This window comes from Dermacentor albipictus, chromosome 3 (genome assembly GCF_038994185.2).
Source record: "Dermacentor albipictus isolate Rhodes 1998 colony chromosome 3, USDA_Dalb.pri_finalv2, whole genome shotgun sequence".
NCBI classification, from domain to species: domain Eukaryota; kingdom Metazoa; phylum Arthropoda; class Arachnida; order Ixodida; family Ixodidae; genus Dermacentor; species Dermacentor albipictus.
This window is the reverse complement of record NC_091823.1, coordinates 150,062,734-150,080,131: the sequence shown is the minus strand read 5'-3', so window position 1 is coordinate 150,080,131 and position 17,398 is coordinate 150,062,734. Positions and strand designations below refer to the sequence as shown.

The 17,398-nt window shown below is 45.0% G+C and overlaps 1 protein-coding gene across 2 annotated transcripts in view; it reads right to left on the bottom strand.

Annotated features, from left to right (window-relative positions):
- LOC139056972 (uncharacterized) overlaps positions 1–17,398 on the bottom strand; it is a 40,972-nt gene that overhangs the window by 9,490 nt on the left and 14,084 nt on the right. For both annotated transcript variants that reach the window (XM_070534756.1, XM_070534757.1), the window contains exons 3-5: positions 10,889–10,971; positions 3,469–3,570; positions 836–1,012 (exon numbers count right to left, since the gene is read on the bottom strand). In XM_070534756.1, the coding sequence (XP_070390857.1) occupies positions 836–1,012; positions 3,469–3,570; positions 10,889–10,971 (362 nt within the window). The remainder of the gene's footprint in view (positions 1–835; positions 1,013–3,468; positions 3,571–10,888; positions 10,972–17,398) is intronic.

The following is a 17,398-nucleotide window of genomic DNA, read 5'->3' as shown; positions in this document are numbered from 1 at the left end:
ATTGCCTTCTTGTCAAGCCCATTGAAGAACATTATGCTTATATATAGCTCCATGCGGTCGGTAGTAAAGGTTATACCGGTGAGCACCTATGCTTTGTTAATAACTAAAGAACCTGTTTTGTATAACGCAGAGCACGTACAAATATGAGCACCAAGGATTACATAACACTTCGGGCCCCTTTAGGAACAGTCGCGTTACTGTGTTGCATTGCGACCAGTGTTACGCATGATGTTTCACCGTGGACATATCCCAGGTAAATGTATCACTAACGCAACCTATGCGTACCTGTGAACCTGTCAGATAATAAATAGGGAGTAAAATACTAATAATGTCCTGTATAACTGCTGCACTTGCAAAGGTTTTAGCAACTTTTAAGAGTGAAATAGTAAGTGAGATGTGGACTGAGTGCTGTTCTTCGTCTTAACCATGATGCACTAATGAGCTTGTACGTGGTACATTTACAGTAATAATTCGCATTAAATGTTTAGTGAACCTGTAAAGAATATTTATCAAAATTATAACTGTTGTAGTGGAGAATTTTCACGCAGCGTTGCATCAACTGCACGCATGGAACTGACACAGTACAGCCAAGAAAGTAAACAATAAATCTGTATGCGTTCTAGGCAGATTATAGGGAACACCTGACTGGTGAGGGGTCAGAACAATGAACTGCAATATAACCCTAAAGCAAGGGCCCTGTCAGACCTATGTCACGCGTACACAAAATTTATTTAGGACAATAAGACTCGGAACTACGCGGCACAGTCTCCATGCAACGCTCACTTGCCGGGAGCAAAACTGCGATAGAAATACCCTAATTATAGGGGCTACGTACTTTTCAGAGCGCACTTGTCGGGTTCGAACACTTGATATATGCGTGTCGTGTTGCACTGTTCACGGAAGACTGCATCACAGCAATAACTTAGGCGCTCAAATTCTTGCATGTGCTCTTCGCCCACGTTTACCCATAGTTCACAGGGAGGCTTCCGCTTTTCACTAGTGTCTTCCGTACCTGCGATAAGTAAGATTACTCGTGTGGTTGGCGTCAGCATTTCAGTAATATTCATACAACACTGACAAGCCACCTACAGCGGACGTTTTTGTAGGCATATTTTCTATCTTTTTAACAGAGTAGCTGCGAAATTCAAGCATTTAATCCTTACAGTATAATATATGCAAATCAAATTCGGGGAGAAATGTAGGTTTCCTTCTCATAAACCGGCTTTTTTTACCGTAAGGAACATAAAAAGACGGAGACGCTACCACTCAGCCGCGAGGTTTTTTTTTTTATTGCCTGGCTTGACACAGAGTTTACGAGATCAGAAGAACAGATTAACGAGATCACAGTACCGAGAACCGTCAGCTGTTTCCTGACTACAAGTCATCAGTATTTCGGCATCTGCAACAACATTTCTAATCTTGGAACCCACTCTGGTACATATGACTGCACCTTCTGCACTTCGACAAAATGGCACACCGATTCGCAAAAATATTCGCGAACTGGTCTAGCGTCGATATCCGCATTGTGTACAGCAGTCCGAGTTCGCCATATACTCTGGAGGCCCAGGAGCATAACCAGATCGAAAGGCACAGCATCGCCGTTTTCGACCTTGAGATAACGGATTCCATGCGGACTTAATGGCAACCCTTTTTTCAGGGTTCTCTGTAAGATGTCCCAGAAGAACACTCCACCCCAGCAATCTAAAAACACACGCTCAATTGCCTCTGGGTTTTTGCATAACAAACAATGAGTACTTCAAGGAACAAATAAACCCTTTTCTTCTAACCATGTTTTAACGTGTAAGGTACCTGTGAGCAGCTGAAAAAAAAGGTTTGAACCCCTGGCGCAACTAGCATTTTTAACGCATTTCAAAAAATATTTTCTTTTACCGGCACAGTATAATTCACGGCGCAATGGCACAGGAAATAACACACCAGCAAGGTCTTTGTACAGTTTTTTACGTGACACATCATCTAATATTCCACAGAAAAACGCACTGATAAGAAGCGGAAACATGACACCGCTTCTTTTAGATATCCCCGTACTGGTCCTTGCTGACATACTGAAGACACAACAAACTCCGGCAGCACTTTACCCAGCCTCAGTTGAACCATAGTTCTGAGAAAGGTATCATCTACATCTCTGAGAAAAACAAATCGACGGACGAGTTGTCTCACATACATGTGCACTAAACCAAGCCCACCATCACGCCCTCTTTTAAACAGATTTCTCCTGCTCATTTTTTCCCACAGAGAGCTCCAGATAAAGACCGCGAACACTGTGTGCATTTTTTGTACATTTAACCTGCTTCAATGCAACACTTGCATTACATACCATAGCTTGCTTACGAGAAATAGGTTGCACGTCGTGGCCCGTGCGAACATAGACTTATCCCATGCTTTCCACTTGTGTGCATTTTCACGTAACACCTCTGTTTGTTTTTTCTAATAAAGCTCGTTGTCAGAGTAGTACTGCAGGGGCACTCCCAAGTATTTTGTCGGTGTTTCTTGCCATTTATTGTTAAAAACATCCTTGGTGCGACGTCCCATTCCCAATGCCAAAACCCAAGGCACTTGTCCCGGTTTACTGCACTACCACTTGCTTGAGAGAAACGTTTTACAGCATTGACAGTATGCATTATACTTTCATGATAAGCACAGAAAACTGCAGTGCCATCAGCGTAAGCAAGAAGGTTTACCTCGGCTTGATGTAATTGAAATCATCGTATCGCGTTGTTCCTAATTACGCTTAGACAAAAGGGCTCAATATATAAGCAAAAAAGAAGCGGTGATAACGGGCACCCTTGTCTGACTGAGCGCCATACTGGTATGTATTCACCTACTGATTGGTTTATTATCAATCTCGTCGTACATCCGCTGTAAGCCATCCGCACACCTTCGCTGATCACATTGCCTACATTTACATATTCAAGTATAGATAGAATTTGATCGTGCGGCACGCGGTCGAATGTCTTATCAAGGTCAACTTGCAGCATAGCGACACTGAGTTGCATTGCGTCACAGCATTCAAGGATTGATAGTGCTATGTGTATACTTGTCATAACTGTCCTTCCTTTTATTCCGGACGTTTTATGTAGACCGACTAAATCTTTCATTACTGTCTGCAACCTGTTAGCCAATACCTTTACTAATATTTTATAGTCTATGTTTTTCAGACTAATCGGCCTATATGATGTGACATTACGTAATTTGATTGGGTCTTCAGTTTTTGGTATTAGGACCGTGTGTGCTGACAAAAAGGACGGCGGTGGATGTTTGTTCGCGTAAGCCTCGTTGTATACTTCAGCCAAAACAGGCGCGATAACACCCTTAAACGACTTGTACAATGCAGCGCCTAAGCCATCCGGTCCACTGTTCCAAAGGGGCGCTCATAACATCCATCCATCCATCCATGCATCCCTGGGCGAAAGTGAGAATGTAAGCCTGAAGTAGCATTCATGTACTTACTACTCATTTCAGAATCAGGAGATGGTACTCTAACAACCGCGCACTGTTTTTGCACGTAGATGAATCGCCAGTGTGGTGGTGGAAGTGAGTAGCCATACCAACCTGCACAGAGCGAATTCAAATGCATACTCAATTGAGCACATCAATGTCATGAAAACGAGCGTGTTTTAAAATATTGGAAAATCAAAAGTCTTTAGCATAAAAAGATCCGGACATAAGGCTGACTTTGTGCGCTAGACTAACTTTATATTGAAAGGATGTTTACTTGTTACATTTGGCCTCATGGCATGTAATCATCCGAGAGGAGTGGTACAAAGCATCAGTTACAGAACTTTTGAGGGTAACATCTAAGCAACCCATAGGTGTATGATCCCAGTCGTGTGCAAGTATACATTTAGACTGGCATTCACTCAGTAAGAATGTATGCCGGTGTTCAAGCACGAGCGAATCTCTGTGATGTAGAGGTTTATTTGGTCCGAGTTCAGGGAAACCTCTGCATGAAAGGCCACAATACCGACTCTCATTGCCTAGCCACCCGTAAAGCAGCTAGCTGTACATTATTTTATTACTGGATTGGAATGATGTAAGCTTTTGAAAACGTATGGCACGCCTGAGAGTACCTTTTTAAAACGAGCTTAGTGCGTGACATGGACTAAAAATGTCGCTGTACAAGTTTCAGCAACTCGGTGTTAATGACGCACGCAATGACAAGGACTTCATGACAATAGCGGCAAAATCACGAATAAATGACAACAGCATAATTACATTATCATGACGAAGAAATGACGGCGATACAACGACCGAGATGTTATGACGACAATGAGATGACATGGCGTTCTGAAGTGATGTCGATAGTAAAACAGTGTTGTGAGGATGACGGCATGACGACAATTGATGACGCAGACTGTTTGGTGATGATGGCGCGTGACGATGGCATGACTAAAGTCGGATGACGAAGTTTGAAGAGTTACGACCGAATGCCGGTGACGGCATCTGGACGACGACATGACAAGAAATGCATGACGATGACTGTACGACAACGAACCAGTGTCGAAGATTGCATGACAACAGTATGCGGACAATGCGATGACTACTTGTGTATGACGTTAATAACGTGACGACGACTGTGTCATGAAGCTCCCACTACGATGATAGCGTGACGAACATGGCGATAGCCGCGTGACGAAGCTGGAGGGACAGTGATGGAACGACCGTGATTGCATCACAGTGGCGGTGTGACAACGAGCCAATGACGACGATAGCGTGACGACGGCATTATCATAGTCGCCTGGCAAAGCTTGGAACTATGACTATGCAACGACCACGAAGGCATCATGGCCACGAGCTAGGGGCTCACTACCTATTGGCCTAAGCTAATAAATGTCGGCCACTGAGTCGGCGGAAAAGGCTTGAGGGTGATGGCATGACGTGACTCAGATCACGAAGATCCAATGACAATGATGGAACTACCATGATGGCATCAGGATCATAGGCATATAACAAGTGGAATAAGTTGGTAGACAACTGGAATTTTTCAGTTGGTGTGAGAGGATAGATAGATAGATAGATAGATAGATAGATAGATAGATAGATAGATAGATAGATAGATAGATAGATAGATAGATAGATAGATAGATAGATAGATAGATAGATAGATAGATAGATAGATAGATAGATAGATAGATAGATAGATAGATAGATAGATAGATAGATAGATAGATAGATAGATAGATAGATAGATAGATAGATAGATAGATAGATAGATAGATAGATAGATAGATAGATAGATAGATAGATAGATAGATAGATAGATAGATAGATAGATAGATAGATAGATAGATAGATAGATAGAAGTATGCAAAGAATACAAATCACATTAATACTCGTGAACCTAGATTAGTTTTGGATCCCCACGTAACTCCTGTATTGCATTTCCACGTTTACATAAAAATCATGCAGTGAAATATTTGCTCGCACGCGTGCCGTGACTTCCACCCTTAGAATTACAGCACAGTACTGCTGTTTAATTTTTTTTTACTCGACGCCAGCAATTTATTTCTCGGTTAATCGCACACCATAGTATACGTCAAAGCTTCTTTTATCGGGGTACATCAAATGTCAGGATATACAGAATGCTAGTGAATGCCTGGTGCGCCATCTGCCTACCTAGTGGACAAAAAAAAATCAGGCTAAACTTCCAAGCCTTTACGTAGTGCTTTTATGACCCGTTTAGACGAGATTCTATCCGGGAATAAATCCCAAGAGGGCAGAAGTTTAGGGTAAGATGGCGGCTCGAAGGTATGAGCAGTGGTCGAACAAAGTATTGTTCGAGCCTAAGTTTCGACAAAAGGATTTGTCGAAACGTTGCCTCTAGCGGCATTATTTGTTCGATCACTGCTATCCAGGCGTAAGGTACCTAAACCATTGTATATCACATTCTTTGATATTGATTATCATGATAATATCCTGCTGCCGCAAAAAGTTATGATTGCACTATATCATAAACCAGTTTTGACAAGCGTGTTACACTTGAGCTCCTTACAGGCATTGAACTTCAACGTCACACTTTTCCTGCTGGCATTTTTCCACTTGGCTTTCTCATTTAGGCTAACTGCGAAATCTTGTAAAAAGGCTTCATTCATGATGGTGCTGAGCCACGCTAACCCGGATAGAATACAGCCGACCTTAGCATTACGTATTTGGTGCCATTGCGTTCAAAGGACGTCACTGTTCCACTCCAGGACATGAGCCATTGTTCTTCGCAAGTATGCCCTTAGGTGAGAGTCGTCGTGCTTATCACTGAATGATGTGATACTACGCAATCTCTACAGTTACTTTAATGAGCTCACTTCGTCACCTTTGCTGTTTCGGGTGACTCTTATGTAAATGATAGTTTTTTTTCTTTTCTTCAAAACTTCCTTCAACTTGGGGATTTCCGCGGAATAAATTTGCCAACATGAATTTGCATGCAGAGGTTTTACACCTTTCTGAACCTCAGTCAGATACGCGATGATTTGTCACTAGGGCCACTTAGTTTCCTGGGCTTTTGCTATCATTACTCTCTGTAAGAGCAAGCAACTATTGCCAATCTGAAAATTTCTATCAAAGAGCATAGCGACGCTCATGCCATCCTCGGACATGGCGCTCTTTGTCCGTACTTGGCCGTTGCGCCATTAAAAATCAAACATTCATGCATTCATGCCATCCTCTGAATGTTGTAATGCCTGTTTTAAACCACTCCTGATTGTGGTCGTGTAAAATTTTGCTAGGCTTGATCGCTTAATATATTCAGCAGCCTACCATAATTGTCCAGTCTTCCGCGCTTCTTTTCGCTCCATTGTAAGTAGCTCACATATCACTTCGCAATAGCTGGGAGTGCTGACACACATCCACTCGCGCAACTCAAACGTGCTTTGGCGTTCGCATTCTGCCGTCTCTCCTTGGCGTGGAGCACAGGCGCCACAGTTCGTCCTGTCAGTCAAGTGTCCCTCCGCTGCTTCTTGACATTTCACTTTCCTCGCCGCGCATTGACGTGAACAGCCCGTCTCGCACGCCCACAACTCTCTGTTTTGCGCATTTCGTCAACCACTCACAAAGTTTCAATCCGCTGTCATTCTCCCGGTAGTTGCCCAGTGACTTAACCTTTAGCCTCACCCTTCACATTTCTAGGGGTCTGTCAACTTGTATGTCTATGGCGTCCGCGCAAATACAACGTGTCCTGTGGCGAACTAAAGAAAAAAACATTGTATTCGTTTGCTACGCATTGCGCGCGCTCTGCCTATGAGGAAAAATGCTGCCTCTCCCTGGATTGAGAAATGCAAGCATGAAATGGCAACCTGCAAAGCAGATTGGATGGATATGATACTAGCCACGGTCTTACAATGGGTTTAGTCCACGCTTGCAATGGCACACTCAACCACCCCGCACCAAACCGCATTACGCCGTACGGTGCACTGGTCCATATGGACGCTACCCAGCTAGAAGAAGCAAACAGGATTAAGGCCGCACGACAGGCAGTGAAAGACACCAGGTAAACAGAGTGCACTTTCCAGCTAGAAAAATATAAATTGAATTCTGGGATGTCACGTGCCATAACCACGATTTCATTATGAGGCACGCCGCAGTGGTGAACTCCGGATTAATTTTCACCACGAGGGGACCTTTAGCATGCCCCCAATGCACGGGACCACCAGCGTTTTTGCTTTTCGGCTCCATCGAAATGCGACTGCTGCATCCGGAATTGGATCCGGCGACCTCGTGCTTAGTAGCGCAACACCATGAACGAGGCTCCACGCAGCGTGCCGCCCTTTCTTGAGGCTACGCAAAACGTTTGCTCAGCGATAAAAGATGACAATGAAGTAATGGCTTGTCGAACTATTCACATAGATGACAGCGCGTCACATAACGAATCGGCTCATATCTAGCCACATCTCTACTGTTCCTACAGGTACAGTGTTTGCCGGCTCTTTTCTCCGCGGAACCGCGCAGTGAATCAACAAGCAGCACCGAATATATATTCATGGTGAAAAATGTACGCACTCAAGCCTGTTTACTGATTTATTAAATAAAGCTTTCTACAGATTTTTCTCGGAGGTATGGCGCGTCTGCTTTGGCGCTTTCTTTTTGAATATGATTGACCAATCCTAGATATAGTGCAATCTAGTATCGCACAGTTTCGAGGATCGGCGCACTGTACCCTGCGGTGCGACCCTGCAAAGAGTACGTAGCTTATTAGGCTGATACCTGGGGTTCTGCGTGATAAAACAAACCACCATCTGCGTATGAGGTACGCCGTATTTTGGGGAGCCGCCTTAATTTTACTCAGCGGGAGTTTTTAACTCACAACCAATAATGGCCCACGCGTCCCGCTTTCAAAACAATGCTACCGCTACGGCCCTTATAAACCCGCGACCTCATGCCCTGCAGCGAAACGCCATACATAGCCAGTGAGCTATCGCGACGGGTCGGCAGGATAGTGTGCGGTCGCATAGAGGTGTTCTCACAGTCGGGCTGTATTGCAAGGCAGGTGCATAATTAACTATGCAGGAAACGTTTTGCAGGCGATGATCAGTTGTATAGCATATGAGTAATCACTTAACAAAAGCTTGGCCTCACCTATATTCCAATATTGATGCTTAATCTTCACAATTCTGCGTGCGGATCTGCATGCTCCCGTCTGCCACATCGGTATCAGCGGTGAGCGGAAGGTTGCAATGCCTCCAGTCATGAGAGACGCGCAATGCGTTGATCCGCATAAACGACAATTCTTCGTGAACCCGCCGCCATACTCCGGTCAGCAGGCTTCGCAGCGGAGCCGGGGCAGTGTACGGCCTTCCGCTGCAGGCATAACCAGCGCTGACGATTTACCGCATGGAGGAAGAAAGAAAATTGAGAAAAGGACTAGCCAGTCGTGCGCGCTAGAGAAAAGTACGGAGGAAGTATTTTTCTCTGCAGCGCCGAGCACAATGACGGTTCTGTAATAGTGGGTGCTCATGCGTATGCTAGCCGTAGGTCTCGTACTGTGGCAAACGCGTCCTCTGTGCAGGTTTGCGTTAGTCACCGTGTTTTGTTCCGCTGTTTTTCCTGGGCGCGGCTCTCCCGGCTACTTTTGTGGCCAGGTGGCACTATAAGTAGCAAAGTGCGCGAAACGAGCGTACACACAACGCCGTACAACACGTGCCATGCCACGCATGAATGACTTCGTTGCTGACGAATGCACCGTCTTCGATGTATTCACGCCAACCTGCCATGGTTGAAGCCACTGTGGTTCAGAACATGTACGATAAACGCCTCGCAAGTCAGTGACAGCTGTGCAGTGTTCCTGCTCTTGACAGCGGATGAAGCATTTGTGGCTCGCAGGACAACCACGTGAAAGGATAGGAAAGGAGCGGCTGCTGTGAGCAATTAAGGGACGAACACTCCTAAGCGCAGACATCCTATCTGTGTGCACGAGGGGCACAGGGAAATGAAGGTTGGTGTATGGCATTGCGAGAATGAACAAGGCTCGACAGGAGAACCTATACGCACGTCAAACGGCTGATAGTCGGGCGTTAGCTCAAACAACGTGCTAGCTGCAAACATAAGAGCTTACTGTTTGGCATCGTGCGGCGACTACCACAGAACTTAGTTTCCGTGGCACTTCACTTACCGCGAGACTAATATACCTCAGAGCGCAGTCAGTATACGTAAACGCCAAACGACATTCTCTTCTGCTAACCTCCTCGTCTGCGTGCGGTGGATCGTCACATGTCCGCGGTGTGCGGCCATCCGAAAGTTATTCGATAAAGCAACACTACTCCTCTAGGCACAGCCAGCATACGTTTTCGATTTCGTCAACTGCAGACGGCCTAGCCGTAAATATAAGTGTCGTGATGCGCATAAAGTATGCTGCCGGTCATCACCCGCGTCTTCCTGCTGTGCAGTGAGAGTGCAGAGATTTGTTTTCAGAAAAGCCCGCAAAAGTAGCGGGAACCGAGCTCACTGTCCAATTTACGGAGTTCATTATCAATTCTTTTAAACTTTCAATGCTAGAGCAAAATACTCGGACGAAATGTCTTTGGCAACGGTATCTCGATAGTGCACTGTGATTGGATCCGGTGGTCGGATCACTACGGCTCGCGCACGTCAGCGCAGCCCGGCGTGCATGGCTGTGCGCCGAAATCGAAAAATGTAAGTGAGAGAGGTAAATCTGCCCCGGCGATAAGATGACGGAGTAATGCCAACTTCCGGCGTCACGGAGATATCACAAACGTCAGGGCCTCTCCTCATTTTTTTTCCTCCATACATAGTATTCTGTCAATCTCGTGCACCGCAACTAGAGCTTGCTAGCCATGCGGAAGTTCTGTTAGAAGGCAGCACACTGTTCCCGTTGAGAGGCAGAAGTTGAGTCTCATCAACGACACCTCTCTTTTTCTCTATCTTCACTCTCCTTTCATTTGCCTATATGCTGAGTAGCAAGGAGAACATTGATTCAGGCCGACCTTCCGGCGTTTCTGTAATAATAAATGTCTCTCTCTCTCTTGTATGCTGTGTCACCAGCATGCCGCTCCCGAGCCTTCTTTGGATTGTGACACCGTCCGAGGAGCTGGAGCGCAAGGCCCCAAAGCCTTCGTTTCGCTTTCTGTGCTTCGCCTTTCGGGCAGAACTCTTTCTTTTTTTATTTCGCGAAATTGCTGCTCCAACTCGACTTCTCAGAAACTGTGTATTGACAGCTTCACCTTAGCCTGTCACTAATATTATATTTAAGGTTGCGAATCTAAATTGCTTTTGATTTATTGTATACCTGTTAATCGCATTAGCGGCGTTACCAAACTTTCATGCTTGCAGAAAAATAAAGAGCAGCGCAAAGTTACTCCTTTAGGTTAAGCACTATGAACTTTTCTTTAAGTTGTGCAGTTGTGAAATGCACGCATATACTCACTTTTCACGATGGTCGAGTTTACGAAATTCAAGACTTGCACTGTTCCATACATGTAGAAATGCATCAGCACCCACGCGATAGGCCTGAAATATGACAAAGACGCATTTACTTCGAATTGTAAACATTAATCATTTCCGTGGGATATTCTTTTATTATTTCTCAACTCCCAAATGGAGCAAAGTGTGAGCAGGTTAGTTGGTTATATTGTGGAAGAAAAGCGCACCAGTGCATGACAATGCGCATTCGGCCGACTTTTCTGTCAGTTTTCCGTACACTGGTGCGCCGATTACGCGATCCCAGTTAGGACTTAATTGCGACTGTAGAATTCTTGGTGCACCAAATTACATGGTTACATTGATGCGGTATATGCAGTAAGAATTTGCTTTGTTCGAACAAATTTTTAAGAATTGCATACGGCTTACAGCGCAATTCAGCTTCTTCAATTGCATTACCTGAAAAAGCCGACATTGCTGGCAAAAAAAAAATCGCAATGCCCGCATTGGTAATTACCAGACTCAATAGTTACTTTTATTCATTGTCACAGTAGGATACATCTCGCCATTGCGAAATAGAAGCTTAGCAGCTGTGATGCCATGACTGCTTATCAGGAATCATTTTTAATCAGCAGAAACTTCCTAATTAGTTGCATGGGCATAGGGACTTCTCATTTTATCTACTTTTGCATGTTCCCAAATGCAAACGAAAATAAAAGAGCCCCAAATTTCACACATGAATTTTAAAAATGATCTCATAGGACTAAAAGGTGCTGGAAATGTATGAGAAAAAAACGTTATATTGAATAGCGTGTTTTTTCAATACTCTTCTCTCTGTATATTACCAACCGTGGGATCGCGTTAACATATCAGTGACCTTGCGGTTTTTCTGTAAAATAAAAGCGCCTGTGCCATTGTGGCCTTTATGGCGGCGTCACTTTTCCTGACACCGGTGACACGTGCTGTCATCGCGCCGTCGCACAACTTCGCTGCACCCATCGCTACAGCATGGGTCCGAAATGTCGCCGGGTAGATTCAGCAGTCCACTGTAGCCTCATAGTTCATCGGTATGCCAACTTTCAGACATTTATACTATATTCTGTTGCCACCGTATCTACTGCAGCCACTCCCGCCTTGACGTTCGAAATTATTAGTGCAGGATACTGCTGCAATAGCTACCATGTTGTCCGAGAAGCGTTTTGCGAAAGAAGGTGAAATTTCATCCTGGCAGCTGTGCCGTTTCAAGTTGAAGCAAAAGGTCATCTCTACACCGCCCGCTCCAGAATTTTCTGTTTTGCTATTCTTTGTGTAAGTTTGGCTGTGGAAGTCTGTGGTGTCATTTTACTATTGTATGCTTTTTTCACTATGCTTCAGATTCATCTCTGACGCGTCCATCATGCGACGACACACATTTCAAGCCACATTGCAAGAACTCGGGCATGGTCTTGCTTTGGACAGGCCACAGAAAGTCTCTCTATCTGAATTCTCGCTCATGTTTTGCAGGTTATGCCACAAAATACTGTACCAAGCAGACCGCTGTCCATTGAAAGTTTCCCAGTGCAAAAAATGAACTACCTTTAGCAGCGGAGCTATCAGACTGCTCTGAAATATGCTAACAATGAGGACTAAGCGGTGACAGACATTTTCAGAACTGCTACTACACTTTTATGATCTCTACATCACCATATAGATTAGCAATTTTCGTTCCGCACAAAGTGAGTGACGGGATCAAAGTACGCCGAGTTTTGCAGCATTAAAGAGGCGTATAAGCTTCTGTAGACATCGATGCAATGAGCCATAATAGCCAAGGCATCAAAGACAGCCCTACCAAATATGTGGAACATTCACATCCGCTTAAGCAACAAACATACGCCCTTTATCATTGCCTTTCTTCAACATGAGGCCAACCTTTCTGGCGATTACATTACCTTTCGTGAAACCAAAAAAAGTGAATTCAGCACCTCGGAATCGACTTAATTACAAAACTTTCAGAATAATACCTTTAAGAATATCCAGCGCTTAGACAATGGTAAAAAATGTTCACGTAGAAAGAGCTCAGCTCTGAAGCCTGCCGCTTCGCCGCACAAGTTCCTGCGATCGGTTGACTACAGAGTAAAATAAATGGCCCATATAATGTGAGAATTTGTTCACTCGATTTCATTCCTTTCCAATCACTCACCGCTCGCAGCGATAGTGGTAACGCCGGCGCAGAATGTCTAGGTGCTTTTGACATTGCCCCTTCGGCAATCGGTTCAACTTCACGGCAATTCACCAGCATAACTCAATGGACAACATTTCCAAGAACCTATATTTCATTAAAATTGGTCGTGTTTCAACATGTTTCAAATAGCAACATCGAGAAGGTACTTCCTTGTAATGAGAAATGCATTTACGGTGCTACATCTTAACATCGGCGCTGCTATATAGCAGTGTTTTGACCAGGACCGTAATGCTGCTATGAAGCTGCGCTGTCACTAGGTGCCATAAATGTGTATGTTATTACAAAGTTGTACCTCCTCGACGTTGCTGCTTGAAACTTGTTGAACTTCTGCTAATCTTTGGAAATGTAAGTTTTTTGGAAATCTTGCCCTTTGAATAACGCTGGTGTAGTACGGTGAAGTTCATTAGATTGCCGAAGGGGCAATGTTTTGAATTATTGGGTATACGTCGCTCTGATCACTGACGAGGCGCGAAAAAAAAAACAGCATTGAGATGTCATGGTTACATAACCCTGACCCAGAATACTACGAGTGTTCCCTTTTCTGTCAGACTTTATATCACCGGTCGACAGAAAACTGAACCTGACAGCCTCAAAGCTAATTTACTTGTGCCACATATAAAGAGCCACTAATACATATTCTGAAAACTGTGGTAGTTTAGAAACAACGAAATGTATATCGCTTGATTGTCCCCCGTATCGCAAATAATATGTGATAATATGAGTGGATGTAATTTGTCACGCTTCGCTGACACTACGTGCGATCATAGGTCCTATCTCCTGCTTTTCAAAATAACACCTCCTCTTAATATTGATGCTCTGGAAATTTCAGCTAAGGGTTGCTTCCCCATGTAGAAAGACCTCAATGTTTCGCACCGTCTCACCCGATAATGTTACAATACATGCCTAGGCTGTCAGCAACGCAATGTACCGCCCATAAGGTCAGCGGGATCGCTACAGCCTAACGAACCTTCTTGCCGGTCATCTGATTTCGACGTCTAATTCCGCGAGAATATCATTATTTGTTTTAGTCACATACATCTTTTTCTATTTTTCTACTCTTCTCTGGGGCTTTCTAATCCCGTTCCCCCTCCATATGTAGAGTAGCATGTCAGTGGTCATATGCAAGCCACCAACAATATCTCCCTTCCAATGAATAGCTTTTCCATTTCACTAATACAGACAACCATGTTTATATTGGGAATAACGGAATGAGCGCCAATGCAACGGAAATGCAAACAATAGCAGCGCCCAATTAGACAGATCGATGAGACAGGGCAATTTGCGTACTGAAGCTGAAGCGTCCTGGTACAGGGCAGCGGTGACAGAGACCACTTGCAGAGGTCGCCAGCTTGCATGCATGCGCAGGAGATTTAGTCAGGCAACTACTGGTAAATGCAATATTGCGTTGTCATGCTCCCGTTTCCTTGCCACAGCCATTTCCTTGGCGAGGGTAAAAGAAAATGAGTGTTTCAAGTGGCTATCATAATCCATTACAATGTTAATAAAACTCATTAAAATGAATTGAGACCGCTTATTTTTACGATCCCCTGTGTTCTCGTAAAGGATAACACCAATCTTAATGGCACTGGCATTTACTGACAGACCCTTAGGCTGGTCGTGTGTGTACGTAGTTGTCATAAAAGTTGGTCTCTAAACAAACTCCTGTCTTCGCCGAGGTTCAAAATCACGGTTGCTTAGTCAGAAGTAGCCTATTCTACTTCCACCACGTCTTGAGTTTAAATGTATCTCAAAACATTACGCCACATCACAAGGCCACGCCTTTTATAGTCTATCGCCAGCACGCATATCGCTGCGCATGGGCTACACGCTAAATGTTGCTTGCCAAATGGCATGTACTGTGCCCATTTAACGCGATGGCGTTAAGGAGCCCGCGTCGCACAATATCCGGCGTCCTGCGTCGGCGACTGGCGTCGCTTCAACGACAAAAAAAAAAATCTCCAACCACCCATACCCAGGCCCGCCATGTGACGCCACTAATTTACTGAAATAATTGACTATCTCAAGCTAAACGACATGGGAAAATCGTAAAATATGACTTACACACTACCTACAGAGATGATAGCTCTCAGACTGTAAACTGACTATACGGGAAAACATAATTCTGTTACGCGAAAACTCAAAGAAACCTCTTTTCCAGTATTTCTAGCAATCACAAATCAGCCGCGGCACCCGTCATTTGCTCGCGCCGGAGCGCACGTATGTCCGGGGCCTCCAGGAGGAGGAGGGGGAATAAGCTTTTACTGTAGAACCAGCACTTTATGATGGCCGGGCCTAAGCCTCCCACGAAGGGACGTCGAGGGCTTGCCTCGCCGCCGCCTCGCGGGCGTGCTGGGTCGCCCAGGTTTGGTCTTCAAGGGCGGAGCTCTGCAGAGCCTCATGCAACCTCGACGAGAGAGTCGTGGTGTTAGTCTGTGTGTATTGTGCTGGGCATTCCCATAGCATATGCGGAAGCGTAGCCGGGTGAATTCCACAGCACCGGCAGTTGGGGGTAGTGTAGACGTCTGGAAATATAATGTGGAGGCGGGCCGGTGAAGGGTACGTGTTTGTTTGTAGTAGACGCAGGGTGGTAGCCTGCGCCCGGCTGAACATTGGGTGAGGCCGGGGGAAGGTTTGGCGACTGAGGTAAAAGGCCTTAACGAGATCGTTATAAGTTGTCAGCTGGCGCTCGATTTCGTCTCATTGCGGCCCACTCAAGAAGCCGCGTTTCTATCAAAAAGCCCGCCTTCGTGCATAGCGTTCGCTGCCAGCGTTTCCCCGTAGATATTACGGTTACATACGCTCCAACTGCCGGGAAGCGTGAGAAGCAGTCAGGGATCTTTGAATGCTGTCGTGTTCCCTCTTAAAGACGAAGCTTAAGCGTCCTCTAAATTTTATTCATCGCATTTCCCTTCCTTTCACGACAGCAGACTAGAACCACCTGCTCCACCACATCGCAGCCATGGCTAATGTATCTGGTTTCAATGAAGTAATAACAGTATTCTGTAAATAGCATCGCGAACAACGTCACCTTCAAGCTCTGTTGTCTCCACCCCTTATGTAATACCCCGCAAAGGGTCTTTAGGAGTGAAAATTATTCTAATTTTCGTAATTGCTTGTCTAATTCCTACGTCAACTAATTTTAAAACCTATGCCTCAGTTGTAACAATAATCTCAAGTTTTTGTATCGTTCCCACTATTAAGCAATTTAGAATGTATTTTCTGAAACTAGCTATACCCATTTTGCTTCAGTATGCGTATACTGCTCTCACTAATGATAATAATAAATAATTGCTGCCACACTATACACCTGTTCGGTTATGCTTTATTTGTCGTTCACTCTAGGGGCGCTATAACGTAAATCTATTCCAAACTTTTCTACTCCAATTCTGCAATCAGCCCTACGCAATTGGTTAAATACTTTTTTGGACCACCCCCACTTCCTCTAGCTGTGACGCGACGTCACGAAAACCGTGATAGTTCCCCATCTATTATGACGTGTACACACTGATTATGCATGATTCGACCGAACAAAAGCAAAATAGTTATTTCTAATTCGACGCATTTTCGCCATTAGTCCTCGGCTATTGGTGAAAAGCTTTCGGGCTGCACAAACTTCACCTGCCTGTCACGCAACGTCACAAAACCACAAAAACTCACCGCGTCAAAGTGAAGTGTACGCGTTAAAGATGCATTAATATGCCGAGCAAAACTGAGTTTTCTTCTGAATAGCCGCAGGCTACCGCGTTCCGAAACGAATAAGAGATGGCTGCCGCCGATCGCTCAGGCAACGGCTACACGCACCTGCCGCAAAGCACGGGTTTATTTTCATATAATAAAGCTTTTTGCGTGGTCGCGTAACGTTTTCGAGCACTTTCGGCACGTTTACGACCTCTTGCTGCAAACTCTTCGTTGCCGAGGATCCGCTTTAGCGTCATTCTTAAGCCTCCGTTGCATGCCGCCGCGATTTTCGACCAGCCACCGCAAGTTTATTAAGGGAAAACGAACGAATCGCAGACGCCGGCACCAGCCTCTTCATCCGGTAATCGGTTTTCAGTGCAGTGGTTCGGCCCCATCAAATCCCTCTCCACTTGAGCGTGCTTCTTGCCTCTCTTCAGCCAATGAGATTAGACAAGTCGCTTAGCGTAGGCAATGTTATTCGTTTTTGAAGCAAACAAAAGTGACATCCTATGAACGAGGAGAGCGTTTGATTGGTCTGTTCAGACAACTCTGCGGGTGAACGCCCCATGCTTGCGTCGGCGGTTACGCATATTTGACGTCAGGAGATCGGAATAAGAA